General features: G+C 35.6%; 1 protein-coding gene and 1 long non-coding RNA gene across 2 annotated transcripts in view; one reads left to right on the top strand and one right to left on the bottom strand.

The window, feature by feature from the left end:
- The window catches only part of LOC136263742 (uncharacterized), a 139,601-nt gene that overhangs the window by 58,864 nt on the left and 61,580 nt on the right, over nt 1-19,157 (top strand). The gene's annotated exons all lie outside the window — the stretch shown is intronic.
- LOC136263538 (uncharacterized) overlaps nt 10,297-19,157 on the bottom strand; it is a 28,090-nt gene continuing 19,229 nt past the window's right edge. Inside the window, exons 3-4 of the mRNA XM_066058140.1 lie at nt 18,770-18,951; nt 10,297-10,896 (exon numbers count right to left, since the gene is read on the bottom strand). Coding sequence (XP_065914212.1) covers nt 10,474-10,896; nt 18,770-18,951 — 605 coding nt within the window. The 3' untranslated portion in view covers nt 10,297-10,473. The remainder of the gene's footprint in view (nt 10,897-18,769; nt 18,952-19,157) is intronic.

Genomic DNA, 19,157 nt, shown 5'->3' with positions numbered 1-19,157 from the left:
TATTTCTGGCTAAATATATCACCCAAAAGTCAGCTTCACAATGCCTTCCTAGGAAGTATTGGTTAGGTATAACCAGGCCCAAAAGTGCCTTTAGTATGATCCTAATCACTTCCAGTAGATTGCTACAAATTTTTTATTCAATGGAATTCTCTACTGAGTGACTGACTGGCTGGCTTGCTAATGCCTTCAGACAAGTATAAAACTCAATGGCTAAGGCTACAGGTTTGGTTTTTTCACTGGTTAATGTTGCTTCAGCCTGACAGGTGCCTTTGGCATGCTGCAGTATGTTACAATGCATGCATCATGGACTTACTTTTTTCTTCCTCTGTGTCCTACTTCTTTTTGCTGACAGCCCAAGATGTTGATTTGTGGCAGTGCATGATGGCTTCCCTATGTCTGTAAATGGCAAGTGTTGTATTATTGTGGCAACTAGATTGATTGCAGATGTGCTTCTACTGTTCTTCGTTTATATAAGACTTCGCTTGTTTCCTTTTTATTCTCCTTATACTTGCTTGTTTACTTTTTTTGTATGACTGGTGAACCCACATCAAAAGAAAGAGTGATGCCACACTTGAGCACACCCCAGCTATTAATTACTGACTCGAAAGCAAAGTGGTCATTACACTTCATTTTCACTGAGCTATGTTCAGCCCATTTCACAGTGTTACACACTAGTGGACATTTAATTCAGTCATGGTTATAGACTGAAGTAGGGATTAAATGTTCACTAGTATATCTGCAGGTGTATACGACCTCCCTTGTTTCCCTCTTTTTTTTTGTGATCCCTAATTGAACTTGAAATTTGTAATATTATTTTCCTTATACTTGTATTCCAATATTTTCGAGTGAGCAGAAGTTTCACTAGAGCCCTGTAGATTCTGTGACCTTGTTAATGGCAAGAGTTAATAATAATAGGGAGGGCTCTATTATTAACTCTTGCTAATAATATAACTACACAGAAATTGTTTGTGTGTGTCTCACAGATTAAGTAACCACAGAAATTTATATGGTAGGCTATATACTACTGTACAGCGTAATAATTTAACGGGGGAAAAATTTGGCGAATTGTTGCAATTCATCAAAATTTTCCTAGTCAAAGCTCACGTGACTGGTTAATTAGAATACTGAAGTCAGCACATTCGTCAAAATTTTCCTCATAAATATTTGACAATGAGTGAACTCGTCAATATTTCCCCCCATCAAATTATGCTGTATGGTACTGGAGGCTATTTTCGTTGCTTTGGACATTGTAACAACCGACCTTCTATATGGTAACACTGTATATACAACTCAAGTGTATTGCTATAATAAAAACTACTTGAACACTAATTATATGCATTAATGATATTGTGATACTTATTAACTTTGTGGTCACAAATATGAAGTGATGATATTTTTATTATATACTCAAACTATTATAGCTACAGTGTTAAATTGCATTGAGTCATTGACAAAATTGTAAAGACTTGATGTGCTCTTGATATGGACAACAAATACTATAATATTATTTCCTTGTTTAAATGCTGCACCTTCAGTAGTAAAGTGGTACCACAATCAATTTTGAAAATAAAGGCTTACACATTGTCCTTGAGCATCAAGTGGTGGCTGATTTTTAATAGTCACCGTATCTAAGGTAATAAATTAATGTTTTGGCATTTGTAAATATGGTACACTAATTCACAGCAAATTACCCTTTCCCTACCCCCCCCCCCCCTCTGTGAGAGAAGCATATTTCTTTTGATAGAAATACTTAACTTTTCATTTACTTGTTATACCGGAATACTTATATATATTACCTTGTCAGACCAAAATTTATGTAACTCATAAAAACTGCTTTTTACCACTAGTCACTAATTACCACCATTAATTTTATTGCAAACTCATCTGATACCAAAGTTAAAACAGCTGTGAAAGTGTGACCTGGCACCTCTGTACGTACTAAAGGCCTCTAAAAATAATTATGGTGTTTAAGCTTTCATAGCCTTTTAAGACTACACAACCATCTGCAAAGGCCATAATGACAAAAATTAACCTACTAAGGAGTGATCATTGCTGCTTAAAAATATAGCAACAACAAGAGAATCTGCTCTCCCCAACCACTTAGCCTGTTTGTGCCCCTCCCCTTGCCAGCTCCTGGATCCACTCCTGAGTGAAGATTTCAGAAAGTGAAGACCATGATAACAATGGTAACAGGTGAGACAATTCTAGCTTCTTTGTCACAGTACTTCAAATTGTGTCTCTATAATAGTCTATGATACACATTACTGAAAACTGCTACATACAAATTTTTGCTATAAAAGACTTTATTATAATTTCTTGACCTTATCAACTTTAACATGCTTGGAGGAAATATTCCCTATAGCTAATATAAATGAAGTATATATTTTGGACTTTTAGAGAAACCTGGTCACCATACAATAAGGTCATCTGTCTAAAGTGTTTATTACAAAGATCCCCACTTGTATACAAAGTGGCCTGCTTAAGAAGGTCAAGTCCTAAGGTGACCATACTGTAATAGACAGGTTTCATTAAGAGTTCTTGTTTTCACTGTTAGTGTATTATAATTATCTCAATGCATGTATCCATTAAACTATATTATTATGATGACCACAGGCTGTACAGTGTATTAAACGTGCAGTTACTTAATGAGGTCATAAGCTGGATTAGTATCCATTTTGATAGTGTCTTTGTCCATAACAGCATAAGATGGATTAGTATCCATTTTGATAGAGTCCTTGTCCATAATATCATAAGCTGGGCCAGTATCCATTTTGATAGTGTCCTGGTCAACTTGAGCAGTAGCATAAGATGGATTATCATCCATTTTGACATGTTGTCCAAGTGGTATAAATCGATCACTGGTTCCACTTTTTTCTTTGTTCTCACTACAATACTTGTAACACATAATAGTAATGATAGTAGTGACTGGTATGGTAACAACAAGCCATTATCTGAACACCTATGTGCCAGTTCAATCATAAAAGTGTTCAGATAAGTGAACTTGTTTTTAGCTCATTCATTTATACAGAACTGTGTTCAACTACTCTAATAGAACATACACTTACTCTAATAGAACGTTCACCTAATGACGAAATACTCTAATAGAGGAGCCACTTACACTGTTTGGATAATGGAGGGTTTGGATAATCAAGATCCTACTGTATATAAAAACCCTGCCTAAAGAAAAAAAATAGAAATTCTGAATCATGGCAATCGTCATCATCTGATATAGATACACCTGTAGGTAGGTTCTGTTTTAACCACAGTAGGTAATTGATATAATAATACTGTACATATCTTGTCATTGAGGAGTATCACCTCACTAAGGGTTGTAGAATTTAAAACATAACATAGATTATACGACTTTTTACCAAAAAGTTTCTTAAAATTAATTTGATTCCAACTAAACCGAGCGATTGCATTCTAAGTGGTACATGGATACACATTCTTGTGAGAGCCATTTCTCCCAAAGTAAGAATGAAATCATGTTGAACAGAGTCTCACAGAAATTATATAACAATACCTATACAAGTGTTGTAGTAATCCACATCCTGACATGCATGCAATACTAACTCCATAAACACAGCAATGTATTCTTACAACTATAACTTCTATTATCTTTATCTATAAGGTCTTGTATGAGATTCCAAGCAAGGCTTACTACTATAGTACCACTGACTGATACATACCATTGATATGTAAGTGTTACTGTAGTTAATTCAGTGGCAGATCTATATAGGAATTTTTGGGTTGTATGTACTGAGAGAATTTTTTGGCTTGGTTATACCTCACCAATACTGCCATGGCACTTTGAAGGTATTGGTAAGGTAAGGTATCGGTAAGGTATTGATCTGATAACACTATGTATGAGGATCTAAAGCCACAAGGGTTCTGAAATCTTAAATGGTTATATAGCAGGATCATAATCATGAAGTCTCCGCGATCTTCTTGTTGTAGTGGTGACAATTTAGAAATTAAGTAGGTGCTATCATCATAAAATTTTCAGGAAAGCTAAATCAGTGTACACTTTGAAATTTCTGACTTTTGCAATGATGTGTGGGTGCAGCACTGAATAACAGTACATAATCCTTTTTTTACAACAGAACATATCAAGTTTAAGCACATTTAATTTGTTCACATGTGGAAAAATTAAAAAGTTACAGAGGATTTGTTTGATTGCTGCTCTGATAAGATTTTTACAAGTGATTATGTGAAAATGTTTAAAATGATATCAAATACCACATACATGCAGAGATCAACATTCCTTCCTAAGAACAGACTTTATATTAATTTTTAGCATTGACTTTTTTGCCTTTAAAATTTCCATATCAATCTGTGTCAATTGGTTTTAGTTTTATTCATGAAAAATAACTGAAACAAGTGCATGCATGGGATGTTGAGGGATTGCTATATGGAAAAAATTTAAAAGAATCATTTTGATGTTTTGGAAGTTTATGGTAAGGAGAACTGTAGAATAATTTAAGCTTCAGGGTGGGGTGGGGTAGTTTTACATGAAAACCAACAGAATTAGATTACATGAAGTTGGTTGCATGTAGCTGATAAATAATGCTAATATGGCTTCTATACACATGATTAGATTAGCACATTTATTTAATCAAGCTTTACAGCATACAAGCTGAAGGTCTGTAGGACTCACATGTTCCTGCAGCCTAAATTACAACAATAATTTAACTACTTAACTACGTGTATAACTACGTACATGTGTAAATACTGTGTGTGCAAAATTACAACAATAGCTTAACTACATATATAACTTCATGTGCAAGTGCAGCGCGTGCATAAGTAAATTGGAACTGATTACATCAGGTCATGATTGTGTGGAAGTTGACTGAAACACAGAGAGAGCTGAACACCGGTAACAAGGATAAACAATGTGATAGGTTGTTTGCAGGGTTGTTTGTTCATAATCTAGGGTATCATGTGGTCACAGCATGTTGCATCATGCTTAGGTATGGACCAACAGAAATTGTAATTGTTGCAGAATGCCTTATTTTACTATTAAGTGTACCTCCATTTTTTTTTTTTTTTTTTTGCAGCACTATAGTAACTATAGTGGTAAGAAAGATTGCCAACCATGATAATATCATTTGATGCATTATGCCACAATACAAGATATAGAGGTCATCAATGAATGCTCCATTAGAGAGTTGTACAACTATTTCAGCCTGCATCAGAGCAAGCGTCTCTTCTTAAAGTGTAATGTACTAAGCTGACACATTTGCAATAATGAAGCACATTAAAGTAACAGCCTTGGAGAAATTTAATGTGCATTTGCAACGTCTCTCATGAATATACTGTATTTAATTATACAACTTTCATTAGCTGCTAGATGACCACCTGTCTGGAAATAATCACAAGCATTAGGTTCCTGTAGAATTACTCAAGAAGTATTTTCTCTTTAATAAAGCAGTCCCAAAAGTAATGAATAGCTACAATATTAAGACAGTTGCTAAGTAATGTTGACTAACTGGTTAGGAACTATAATTATAAATTTATAAGGATTAATTGTCCATTTGTATATCTGCAGGTGTAGCAAACTACTTTCATTTTAAATTCTTAGCTAGCTGCAGTAGTTATGTAAAAGAGTGTGTAAATAATTACATAATTTTTTGCATACAAAATTATGTTAAAGAAGTAATTGTGGTTGGCTCACCAAATAACCTTTCTCATTAAGATTTTCATTTTGTTTTACAGTATAATCTAACAAACAAGTGTGAGTTTTCATTGCACACAAGTAGAGAGCTGTTTCCTTTTAAGATGAATATTTAGTGTGTTGTAGCTCGCCAATGGTTGAAGCTATGTATACCAAATTTTCACACGTTTTACACCAATCCCTTACCATCCAGAGCATCCCCTGTGCAATTAGCCAATAATCAAGTTTCCCACCACTTTTAAAGGGAGGTTGACTGTATCAGGCGAGCTCCAAAAGGGGAGGAGGGAGATAGGGGCCCAAAGGAGGGCAAGAGGCTGTTTTAAAAATTGAAAAGGAAGGAGTAGGGATAAATTAGGCCAAGTTATGGGTCATAGTTGGCTTAAATGAGATTTTGACTACCTCTCATTAATTATTGTAAGAGACTAGTCCTCTTGATCTTTTCAATGCAGCTTTCTATGTGTATAGTTCAATTTCATCTGTATCTTCTACTAGTTTCCTCCTGTAGCTCAAACACATAAGTAATAATTTTAGAGGGGTGCTTCAGCACTCCAAGCACTCCTACTAAATCCACCCTTATTTACAGTTGCTACTTACCATAAATCTGTGTTTAACTCTCGTGTACTTTGCGTGGGAGGATGTTTTCCATACATTAGCAGGAGTACTAGTGCTATATGAAAAATACAGTAAGAGTATAATGTGCAGGCATCCCACTGTATACGTATATGCATATCATATAAATGGTGTTAACGTCAGTGTCAGCTCAGTTTATATGCATTTGACTGTTTCAGCTTAACCCACATGGTTGATGGTTCACATGCACACCTACAAGTAGTTACACTCATGCATTATCCATTCATAGATTCCAGTGCTGCTAAGTCTGCTTTCTCTTTGGTTGACTTCTATGAAGTGTGAGGAGTGCCCTGTAGCCCCCACCCTCCATACTAGCTGCATGTATTGTGTCAATTTGTGTGAAAGCCATGTGAAAATCAAACATGTCAACCTTCATGATAGTAACAAAAACAATGATGACTGATTACATATGTCATAGTATCAAACAGTATTATGGTAGTAGTGTTCAGTAGGATTCAATCCTAAATTAGCACACACTGCTAAAATGCCTCATCTAAAAATCATCATAAAATAATATCATAATATGGGACAAAAATCACCTTTACAGAATAGTCTTATTCCATTCAACACCAAATACAGCATTAAAAACAAGAAAAAACTTACAGGCAGCCAATTTTAAAAGGATCATCACAACCTGTATTTTTGGTGCCAGCCTCACTGACCACAGTTGCAAGACTAGAGGCCAAACAAAGCAGTGCATTGCTACTATTTTATGCCACAACAACAGACTTACTGGTGAGATGTGCATTAATTTTGTGAGTTACAAATAAGCCTGAGTCAAATATGCTCAAAATTTAACCTAAAATTCCTTCAGGAATTTTCTAAACTTTTATGCTGCTCAGTATTCCCATTATGCTTGTATTATGCTTCTATAGGTTAACAATATTTTTTGCAATTATCTTGGAACATTTTAACAGTGAATTCTCTATTAGAGTATTTCACTACAAAGTGACTGTTCTATTAGTGAGTAGTGATCTAAGGTGCAGTTTGGACTGCTCTATTGGGGGGAAATTAGGTCCCACACTTTGAAATATCCACCTAATATGCTGGTATAGCACTCCAGCCTATTATGATTTTTATTATGCTGACATATTGCAGGCCTAGTTACAAATACTTCAATCATGATTTCTACAAATTGTCCTATGTACAGTCAGTGAGAACCATGCTGGAATATACGTGAAAATGATACTTACATGTATTCAGTACATACAGTAGTTGTACATATATACACATATATATTTTAGCCTGTACTATATAGTTACTTTAAAAGTAACATTTTTTAATTAAGGCTTTACAGCACAAGTGCTGAAGGTCTGTAGGACATCTGGTCCTACAGTCTGTTTAAAGTTGTTACATGAAGTATGTTTGAAAAGGTGAGGAAAGGAGAAAAAAATTCATGACTGGACCTTGAACCTGCAGCCATCCGATTAATGCTCAGTGGCGGATCTAGATGGGTTTCTGAGGTTTCGACAGAAACCACCTTTTAAATTTAGGTCAGTGGCAGTATAAATACATAACCATTATTGTACTGACAATTTGTCATAGCATACAACATACCAGTAGCATGCATGCAGTTACACTTAACTAACACCATTTATAGCTATTAAACCCTCAGCAACACTTCACTTTTTAGCTCCCACTGCATAAAAACGATCGAGACACTCTAATAGAGCAGTCAAGTAACTACTCTAATAGAGCAATCAAAGCTACAGCTTGTAGTCACCATCTTTGCCCTACACTACAGTAAGCTATAGTATTTACAGTTTAAAACATTGGATTTATTGTAAATGCAAACTAAAATAGCCTAAAATCCGATCTCAGAGCTTCTAAAATCTCACTAATTTTCCGGAGAAATGTACTGCATCAGATGCCTTATTCAACTATACCAACTTTCGGAAACCCCCTTTTAAAAATCCTATACTAGATCCGCCACTGATGTTTGAACGTTTATAGGAGTCTGCCAGACGGTCAGGATGTTTTCTCCTAGTCAATTTCATGTACATGTATCCATAAGAACTCTATAGAGAGTGATTTATGATAATGCTTTACAAAAATAATTCTGAGGGTCTAATAGGTCTAGCATTGACCTATTCTGATAGCCTAACACACATTAAATAATAACTACACTAATAATTGCATTGTATTGTACTGTACAGGAATCTCCATATGGAGTATATAGCACAACAATTACAACATATTTAGTTACAAATTAGATGTAGGAGGTATAATTACTACATAACTTAGTTACAAAAGTAACCCAACTCTGAAGAAGGCTGTGCAGTTTTATTTCCAAAAAAAAGTAAACAGATTTTCCTGTAGATCAGTGAAATGATGAAAAAATATTTCAGTTTTTTATAAAAAGTACCTTTCTATTGGTTCCTTTTGACTTCATATATACTAGTGGATGTATACTTCTTCCTAATTAACTTTAAGGCTTCTTTTGTGGTTGGGGAGTATTCTAAAGTGGTGTTTAATGAGTGCTTCTCTAACAATTTTGGCAAAAACATAGCTAGGTGATTTCTACTATTGTGGTTTATGATGAGTAAAATTAATATCTAAACAAGTACTTATATTTTAGGTGAATGGTATGTATCTTAGAATTAGAAGTGTGGTTTACATTTGGAGTAATTTTGAGTAGAGAAATTCTAATTATTAGCAGAAAACAGCTTTTGTTGTGTACTTATCGACAGACTGTAGTAATTAATGACATTCCTTAGTGATTAGATGCATTGCTTGTACAGACTCTCTTTTAATGTCATTAACATGTTTTTGTACTTAGTTAATATTCATGTTTTTGTGTAACCTGTTTTTTCCTCCCTTGGTTTTGTAATTAATTGCCCTTGTACTTATTTTCTCATGTATGTTTTGTACTGTTTAATTACCCTTTGTTCTGTACCTGTAGTTTCATGGTTTTATGTGTGTGTATAAATACTGTGTGTTAGTTGTACTTGTTCAGTTGTTGTTGCTGCTGCTGTCTTAAAGTATTGTCAAGTTACGATAACTTATTATGCAGGCAGTTATTCTCTGTACCTATACCAACCTATTATAGGGTATTGTCCCAAATTCACTGGTATAATTGGCTCAGGATTAACTATTTCAATGCTCACTTCCATAGTGAATTGGTTTAGTGATAAGTTAGTTTTCACCCAGCATGGCACTGTGATCCCCCTGATATATAAACTAGGTTACTATATGCAGCTATGTTTATTATATTTAATAGTTATACCATGGCCACAAGGGATTTGCCTGATATTCCCAAGCCCGAGGGCCGCATGGCTATGGTATAAGTAGTTATACCACTCACCTAATAGGTGAAGGAAGACAAACCTGCATTCACCACATTACTTTTATACAGAGGTTTGCAAACATTGATTGTGGGAACAAAAAGAAATGATTGTGGGTTTCAATGGTTGTAGTGTTATCATATTTTAAACCAACTAACCCAAGATGCTAAAATAAACACTTAGACATATAGGTTGGGAATGTCTGATCATGCAGCTGAAATGTGCTGTGCAAAAAAACAATCCCCACATTGCAAAAACAATTATGTAGTGATGCCTTGTTACCAATGCTGACTCACTCAATTCTTTTTGCTTCACAACAATGCCCCTAACTAAACCAACATGTTAAACTCAAACCCACAATGCAAAATTTTAAGTAGCTTTATACAAATAATCTAAGTGAACTGATGTTTTGTAACTACCTCAGCATCAAAGGCAGTTGTGGTCAGGGCTACATCATGATATCGCCCTAACCATGGGGCAGTATTTAGATATCGCCCTGTGGTCAGGGCAATATGTGAAATATAACCCTGTGGTTTCCTTTGATCTGAGATGTCAAGGTGGTATATTAATAACCCGTTAAAAGAAATAATTATGATTTCCTTATCCAAAATCATTTTGGTTGTAAAAAAATGATGAGTCCAAGAAAGTACACATTACTAAGCTACGTATAGGTGTGATACCAAGAAAAGTAATGTTGCATGGTTGCAAAGAAGCTTTTACCAGTTATTACTACCTACAGTATGCTTGTGAAGGTTAAAAAACACATTAAATTTTATATGTAACATATTCAAATACATATACAGAACAGTGGTGGTACAGCATGCAACAGTCTCTAGATTCAGTACCAACACTTTTGTATGCAACTTAGGTTAGTGTGTATAACATTTAACATTTGCGTAAGATGCATGTTGAAGATGGTGGTGCAGGTTGGTTAAGGAAAATAGCAGGACTTGACACAGTATTTTTCTGCATGTTTTTGTGAAGTTCATGTACCACATGGGTGAATAGCTCTTCTGGGAATGATTTCAGCGGAGATGTTTCAAAATATAGCAATCCTTCGTGAGATGCAAGGCTTTCTCCTTGTTTGGTGGTAATTTTTCTGTCGATGCGATCTTTTTTGTTTCCAACAAGCACTTTGTATACAGAAGACCCCGCATACTTTTTTGCATCATCAAGTAGAGATTTACATTTATTAAATGAAACACAGTTTGTGACATCAAACACAACTATGACAGCATCTGCATTCCTATAGTAAAGTGGCATCAAAGGTCCAAATGCCTCCTGTCCTCCTGTATCCCACAGAGCCAACTATAAATATATGAACACAGTAGATAAAGAGATACCAGACAAAAACAAACTTAATATTGGAAAAACCTATTATTTGAGAATTTTGCAGTTGGTGAGACTTAGATTTGTCAAAAATGCCCACTGTCCTTATAATTCACAGTTATACTGTATATTTTTGTTGATAAATTGGCATTATTGCATATAAAGCTCAATACAAAGTTGCAAGCTGAAAGAAGATGCTACATCACCTTTTTCTTTGTGTGCAAATATTTACCTTGTGAGTTTAGCCAGTCACCACATGTGTCAGTAGACAGCCTTGTTTTGCTATACAGATTGGCACTCGGTACACTGCTAAATGGTTACACCCTAATGAGGATGCTCTGTATACACCCACACATTTAAGGTGAATTATTGTATGACTGAGATATTTAGCAAAATAGTGTTCATGGACAAATGGAGTGTTAACTCCATCCAAGGTGCTAATTGTTGTGTGAATATGTGATATGACAATAAATTAGGGATGTGGGAATTATGATGGGGTAAAAGAATAGTCCAGTTATGTAAAGGAAAGTATTTTAATTGATCTTTTAATTGCATTGCACAACCACTGGATGCTGTGGTTAGGCATAAAAATGTACAGAAACCATTGGGAAACGGACGACCATGGACACAAAATCTATTGTCACCTTGAATCTAAGGAGGCATCCAAGTGTTTTAAGCAACACTGGAAACTACATTGATTTCTACGCCTGGTGATGTTTGTCCACTGTAAATATGCTAAGTCAATAGCAAGTTATGAACCAGTAAAGCATGGAATTAGTGATAAAAATGTTTGTTGGAGACAAAAGACACAGGCAGCTGCTTGTTTTCATTGTCTACCACAGGTACAGTACAAGAACAAGACAATCACCTGGACAATGTATCTTGGCTTGCTCAACACGCTATTAACTTAGTTGGCTGTGATGTCGATTCAGCACTTTCCTGCGAAGCGATTCACTACAAAGCCCATTGTTAAGATTTGTTAGTGTTCATGAATGATTTTCTAACTCTAAACTTATGAATATCAACTGTGAAAAGCCTTGTCTGTTAACATTTTTCTACTTTCATGACCCTATAACTCAGGCATCTTTTGTCCCATTCACAGTGGATAACCACCAAATCACAGAGAAATCAATGTAGATTCTTTCCTTGTACAGAAAATTGGAACAACCATATACTTCAAGTAATGGAAGTTTTACTGTGGGTTATCATTGTTTCCTAATGGCTTCAATATATTTTTATGGGCATCCACAGCATCCAGTGGTTGCACAATGAGCAATTAATGCTGATTGCATTTCTGAGGTCTTACATACAACTCACTATTCAACATTATTCCAGTGTTGTGATGCAGTTTTAGACCATAATTGGCATAAAAATAAAATTAAGATGGAGATACTCTAATAGAGCAGTCGCTTACTGTAATAGAACGATTAATGCGGAATAGTTCATTACTCGTTGTAACATCTTGCTAGTAAAAATAGCTTTTCTGACAAATTGATACAGCTAGATTTAGTAGTTTTTACTGTTTCAAAGTATTGTTGTACAATGTAATTATGAAAGTGAAGAAAAATTAGGAATAATAATTATTGAGAATAATGAGTACATGGATCTAGGATATATAAAAGAGGGGAAGCTAACTTAAGGTAATAATCTGTTGGGTGGAGGTGTGCTTTAAGCATGCTTGAACTAGGGGGTCTGGGGGCATGCTCCCCCAGGAAATTTTTGAAAAATAGATGCTAAAATACTGCAATTTGGAGACATTTCCACGTAAAATGCAAACCTCTGCCTGTAGATATTTTATATACTGCTTTTAGATTACAGGTATATGACTCTGTGCAGCATTTGCTAATGGAAAGGTTTGGGTAGGTACAGACAACCAAGCACATGATGCACCCTCTCACAATTGCATGCACAATAGAATAAAATGTTGAAACTGGAAAATTTTGAAATTTGATTGATACGAAATTGAATCTGAGAGCAATTTCAATGGAAATTGTGTAACTGCATTAAGTATACTGGTACCGGTAATAAATACAAAAGTAGATGAACAAGCCTTATAAACAGACCAATGCACTTCATTGTATGTATGGCAGATTTGGAAAATTCCATAAGAGAACCAACTTTTATGCTTACACTGAATGTTCTATTATAGTAGTTAGGTGACTGTTCTATTACAGTATCTTGATCTTGTACACCTACAATGCTGAACCGGGTCCTTGCTGCATAACCTTTAGCATAACTCCACTGATAATGCCTTGGTAAGATGTTAATAAAGGTGAGTATTTGTATTATTAGTGAGCATATGCTAAGACAAAATTCCACTCAGCATAATATGATCAAGTAAAGCCTAAAAGTGTAGGGGGAGGGGCTTCAGCCCCAAAAGTCCCTCCCCCTGGATCTGCCCCTGAATGATTTTAGGAGTAATAACAGTGTATTGCTAACTTTTTTGAAGAAATTCAGAATAGAATAATGATGAACATTTTGAGCACAAATCTTCCAAGCCTACAGTAAATACTAAGTAAAGTTGAACCATACATATGTACCTTATGGCACTTATCAAGACACATGGTAGTGTGTTGTGTAGCCCAAGAAGCCAGCACGCAACATTGGAGTATATTGACAAGAAGAAAGACAATGCAATTTTCACGCATCCGTAGCTCCGAACTATGTTTATGAAATGAAATGATTTTTGCTGTGGACATGCCCTCCACCGTCAGTAGTCCACATACAAAATATAAACAAAATCACTTCAAGCATTCCTGAGATATGTGACTTCAAAAATTGGCTTGTTTTCCTCATTTTTTCACACACTTACAAAAATTACCATAAAATGTGAATGCCATATCTGATTGTCTTACAACAATTTGGCACACAGATATATAGGGGGTACAAAGGTGCATCTTGGTGCCACGTTTGGCTGGAATACAATAAACAGTCAAGGAGTTATTAGCGATTGTTCATGAAAAATAACACCAAAATGTTGTCATGCCTACAGGTTAAACCACTTATGGGAAGAAGCTGAAAATCAGTACATGGATAGGTTAACTATTGAACCTCAAACCATATGTGGTTTGAAAAAAATTGAGCTAAAGATAGACCATTTTTAATATTTGCATATTAGGTTTGTAACAGAACTATTAGGAACATCAGATCTGAAAACGGAACTTAAATGTTTTATTGTGTCATACGTAGCTGAACCCTCTATAGCAAGATTTGTTATGTAAGCTCAACTTTCCACTGGGTGACTTGTAAAGTTGCTGAACTTTCCCACAGGTGGTTTATAATGTAGCTGAACTCTCTACAGGATGACTTGTCACATAGCTGAATGGTCTACAGCGTGACTTGTAATGTACATAACTGAACTTTCTATTGGGTGACTTGTCATGTAGCTGAACTCCCTACAGGGTGGTAGTTGAGCTCTCTTAAGGGTGAACTTGTAGCTGAACTATCCACAGGGTGACTTGTAATGTAGCTATATAAACTCTCCTATAAGTTGAGTTGTAATGTAGCTGAAATCTCTACAGAGTGACTTGTTTGAAGCCGAAGGGGGATTTTTCCATAGCTGAAATCTTTTCAGGGTGGCTTAACTATTACAGAGTGACTCAAAACAAGATGAACTCTCTGTAAGGTTAGATGAACTCTTTACATTGTAAATCATAATATAACTGAGTACTTTAATAGAATATGTAGCTGACTGCTCTAATAGGGAGATTGCACTATTAGAGTATTTTGATAGTGACACTTTCTTCAAGTAGTTGGTTTCGCATCATAACTCACAGGTTTTAAACCAATTCCGCTGAAAAAGGCCAATGATTATTCTACTTACATTTCAATTTTCAGCTCATCCCTTCAGCAGTTTGTCTTGTAGTAGGCATGACAATAATGTTCTATTCACTCAAACTAGATCGCACAACTGATACACATAGCTGGAGTTTTTGTTATAACTCAATGGTTATTACCTTGATTCTTTTTGAAACCACCATAAGGCACTCGTATAATGATTAATCTATCTAAAAACCTTCTCCTTGCAGTGATTTAACTACCCTGTAGCTGTGAAAGTTGCATTTTTAAAAATCATGCATAATTTCCTTTGATATGTACAAAAATTCAACTGTAAACATGCTTTATAATGCTTTTATGGAACTTTGTGTGGGTGAGATCAAAGGAAAAGGCATACTTAAAATTTCATAAAGTACACTTTAGGGCAAACAGTGCTTAATTGCCCACAAAGAGTTTTTATTGCACTGCAAAAAGTTCTTTAGTCATACAATAAAGCACTCTTTGTGGGCAATAAAGCACAGTTGCCCACATGGTTTTAATGCAGTCTAATAGCCCATGGCGTTCACACCAGTACAAATCACCCAAGCTGGTGAAGGATGATGGCCCTTGCCACCCTGAGTAGCCATTCACCCCAGCCAATACAAGTTCTACCACTGGATTGCTTTTATAGACATACCTATAAGCTTCGATTATTGGTGGGAGAAGGTAACTTTGGTGTTATGTTTGTTAATATAAACGGACAAGTCCTGGAGATATCATGGAAATACTTCACCATGTGTCACAACAGAATCAATTGTGGGTTGTGCACATGACCATAACCTGCCAAAATACGCGATAAATGTCTATTGTGGTGAACTACGTATGAGTTACTTTAGTTTGTGTGTATTCAAGCCATTAATAAGCCATGCTATGCATGTTAATTACGAGTCCTAGTATATGGTGAAGCTACACAGCTAGAAAGTTCCATAAATCATTTAAAGCATTGCCTTGCTCGTGCTATATGAAAAATTAAAGCACTTGATGTTTGGCCTTGATGCTAATAAAGCACGAGGCAAAGCTGAGTGTTTTATTAGCATCTCGGCCGCATGCCTTGTGCTCTATTTTTCATATAGCAGTCGCGGCAATGCTTTAACATATACATAATGCCCTGCAAATTTGAAATAAATTGACTGAAGCATGTACAAGTAATAGCAACTTTTTCTAAGTGGTGCTAAGACAAAAATATGAAGAAAATGAAATGAAGCTTTGAAGTCGTATACAGTATCTCAGTGATGGCTACATAGATTCACCTCAAATTTGGATTACAAAGTGCCACACCCAGAGGGAGTTTTCATAACAACATTGAATAATTCTATTTAGGAACTATTGAGCTATGGATGTGTGACAACAGTTATTTTTGATTCCTGTAAAATGCACACTTGTCTGTCCCACACCCACACTAGGTGTACTTGGTTGTATGATACCTTGATGCAGTGAAACATTACTGTACAGTAGGAAGGATCACGGTTTTCATTTCCTGCAATCAATTTGGGTGCAGTAAAGTCCAACATGTGTTCAAACCAATCCATAGCTTTGAATGAGCTTCATGGATTTACAAAGTTAACTAATTACCAATTGATTAACTATCAGATGCTTTTTACCATGTTACTGCTCACAACACATGGACTTCATTTATTCACTATTAAGAAAATGCCACATAGACAAGGGGGTAGGTTGTTAATTGCAGCACCCCTAATGCAAGAATAATGAATATGTATAGTACTTTTGTCTTCCTTTTTCTCTACTGTAAAGATGTTGTCTACCTCAGAATAAAATCCCACCAAAGTATACTTCCTTGAGTTTTGCAGAAAACCACTAATATACTCTAATTGGATGTCCAAATACAGTACCGTATGCTATATACTATCTAATCCAAAACAGCCAAGCTGTAAAAAAAGAATGTGGCACTCAAAAAGGCTATGGTGAAAAAAGATGTGAAATCCAAGGTGGCGGCCAAGAAATGGCTGTGATGGTAGGTTAATGGTAAAAATTTTAATAACAACAATTCGGGTGAATTTTGGTACTGCTTGGTCTTGGCACAAAATTTACCTGAATTGTCTTTATTAATTTTTTTACCATTAACCTACCATCACAGCCATTTCTTGGCCACCACCTTGGATTTCACATCTTTTTTCACCATAGCCTTTTTGAGGGCCGCACTCTTTTTTTTACAGCTTGGCTGTTTTGGATTAGATTTCACTTCTTTTTGTATTTGTATACCCCAAAGCCGGCCTATGGCCGGCTTTGGGGCTTTTTTAACCTATCTTTTTTCTTTACCACAGGAAGAAGAAAAGATGAAGCAAATGTTAAATACTTTAAATATTTCTGATTTTATCAGTAAATGCACAAATAATATATATGATACATATATTTATTACAGAACTCTACATGGTGGTTTCTTTGTAACTGAACACTCTACAAGATGAGTCCTTTTACGTAGCTGATCTCTCTACAGGGTGAATTATTTGTAGCTGAACTATCTACAAGGTAACTTCTTCTAGCTGATCTCTCTACAGGGTGATTTGTTTGCAGCTGAACTCTCTACAAAGTAACTTCTTCTAGCTGAACTCTCTACAGTTGATTTGTTTGCAGCTGAACTCTCTACATGATGGTTTCTTTGTAACTGAACTCTCTACAAGGTAACTTCTTCTAGCTGATCCCTCTACAGAGCGATTTGTTTGTAGCTGAACTCTCTACATGGTGGTTTCTTTGTAGCTGAACTCTCTACAAGGTAACTTCTTCTAACCGATCTCTCAACAGGGTGAATTGTTTTTAGCTGAACTCTCTACAGGGCGATTTGTTTGTAGCTGATCTCTATACAGGTTACTAGTTCCTAGCTGATCTCTTGAATAGTTTTCAGGGTGACTGCTCTATTAGGATGACTGCTCTATTAGAGTATCTCGATCTCGCACTTTCTACACCAAGTTGGATTTCGTGTTATAACTCCGTGGCTTTAAGTCTGATTTTCTACACCATTGAAGAGTCTTTCTAAGATGATTACTCCATCTGTACAGCAAACTTCAAAGCATTACCCCAAGCGGTTTTTCTGGTAGGTGTGGAAAGTAGTCGTTCTTTATTAGCTAATCTCGATTGCATAATTGTTACACACTGCTGGTTTTTTCGTTGTATCTTCCTGGTTTTTAGCTCGATTTCTTTCAAACCACAAAAGGTTTGAGGTCCAATAGTTAACCTATTCACTCACTGATTTTCAGATTCTTCCCATAAGCGGTTTACCCTGTAGGTGTGACAACATATTGGTGTTATTTTTCGTGAATAATCACTAATAACTCTTTGTCTGTTTATCGTATTCCAGCCAAAGTTGGTACAGAGATGTGCCTTTATATCCCCCCTTCAGTGTGCCAAAGTTCAAGGCAATTGGATATTGTGTTTGCATTTTATAGCAGTTTTTGTAAGTGTGCGAAGGAGGAAGAAAAATTAGAAAAAAAAAAACAAAAAAAAAACAAACAAACAAAAAAAAAAACGAAGAAACTAAGCCAATTTTTGAAGTCGCATATCTCGGGAACGCTTGAAGCGATTTCACTCAAATTTGGAATGTGGAGTGCTGAAGTTGGAAGGTGTGTCCACAGCAAGCATCGTCTTGTTTCATCAAGGCAGCACGGAGCTACGGAGGTGCGAAAATTGCGTTTTTGTTCTTCCTGTCAATATACTCACGGGTGTTGCGCGCCAGCTTCTTGAGCCGCACAACACACTACCGTGTGTCTTGATAAGGCAGTCAAAAGATTCATATGATATTTTTTATAAGTAGTGTTAAAATGATTACTGTCACTTGATTTCTAATTTGTGTTTAGTGCTACATAAAATTCTTATTTTTGTGTACGCATGGTTAGTCGTATTGTTCCTACAGTTTGTTATAATGGATAATTATACATATTATGTTTGTGATATACTCCATGCATATATCACCGCACATTCCCAAACTTCATTCCCGTTCTTCAACACATTCCCAACTAAACTTTAAGTGGATGTCACAAGCTTAAGAAAGAATTCACTTTAAAAGGTTTAAATATTCTCATACCTTAATGGTATCTTGTTCTATTTTCAACGTCTTATAGCTGATATCACTTCCTACAGTGCTAGATGCGTTAATAGTAGACAAAACTCCATCAAAATAACAATTAAGCAGACTTGTCTTTCCCACTCCTGAAAGTCCAGTGAAAACCACTTTGAACGTATAGCTGTTGCCTGACTTTTCAAATGCTATAAGTTGAAGTATAAATAAAGTTGATATTTTGAATGTATACATGTTCAATCATACAGTATGTTAGTGGTAAAGTTTATTAATATCAACCAAATGCCAACCTCACTTTTCCTTCATAATAGCTTGGCAGTATTGATTGGTATAACCATGCAAGCCAATAAAAGTCCACAGAGCAGAAAATGGGAGCTTGATCGAGTCTAGGCTT

Source organism: Dysidea avara, chromosome 1 (genome assembly GCF_963678975.1).
Source record: "Dysidea avara chromosome 1, odDysAvar1.4, whole genome shotgun sequence".
Lineage (NCBI taxonomy): Eukaryota > Metazoa > Porifera > Demospongiae > Dictyoceratida > Dysideidae > Dysidea > Dysidea avara.
The sequence above is the reverse complement of the archived record's forward strand: the minus strand, read 5'-3'. Positions and strand labels throughout refer to the sequence as shown.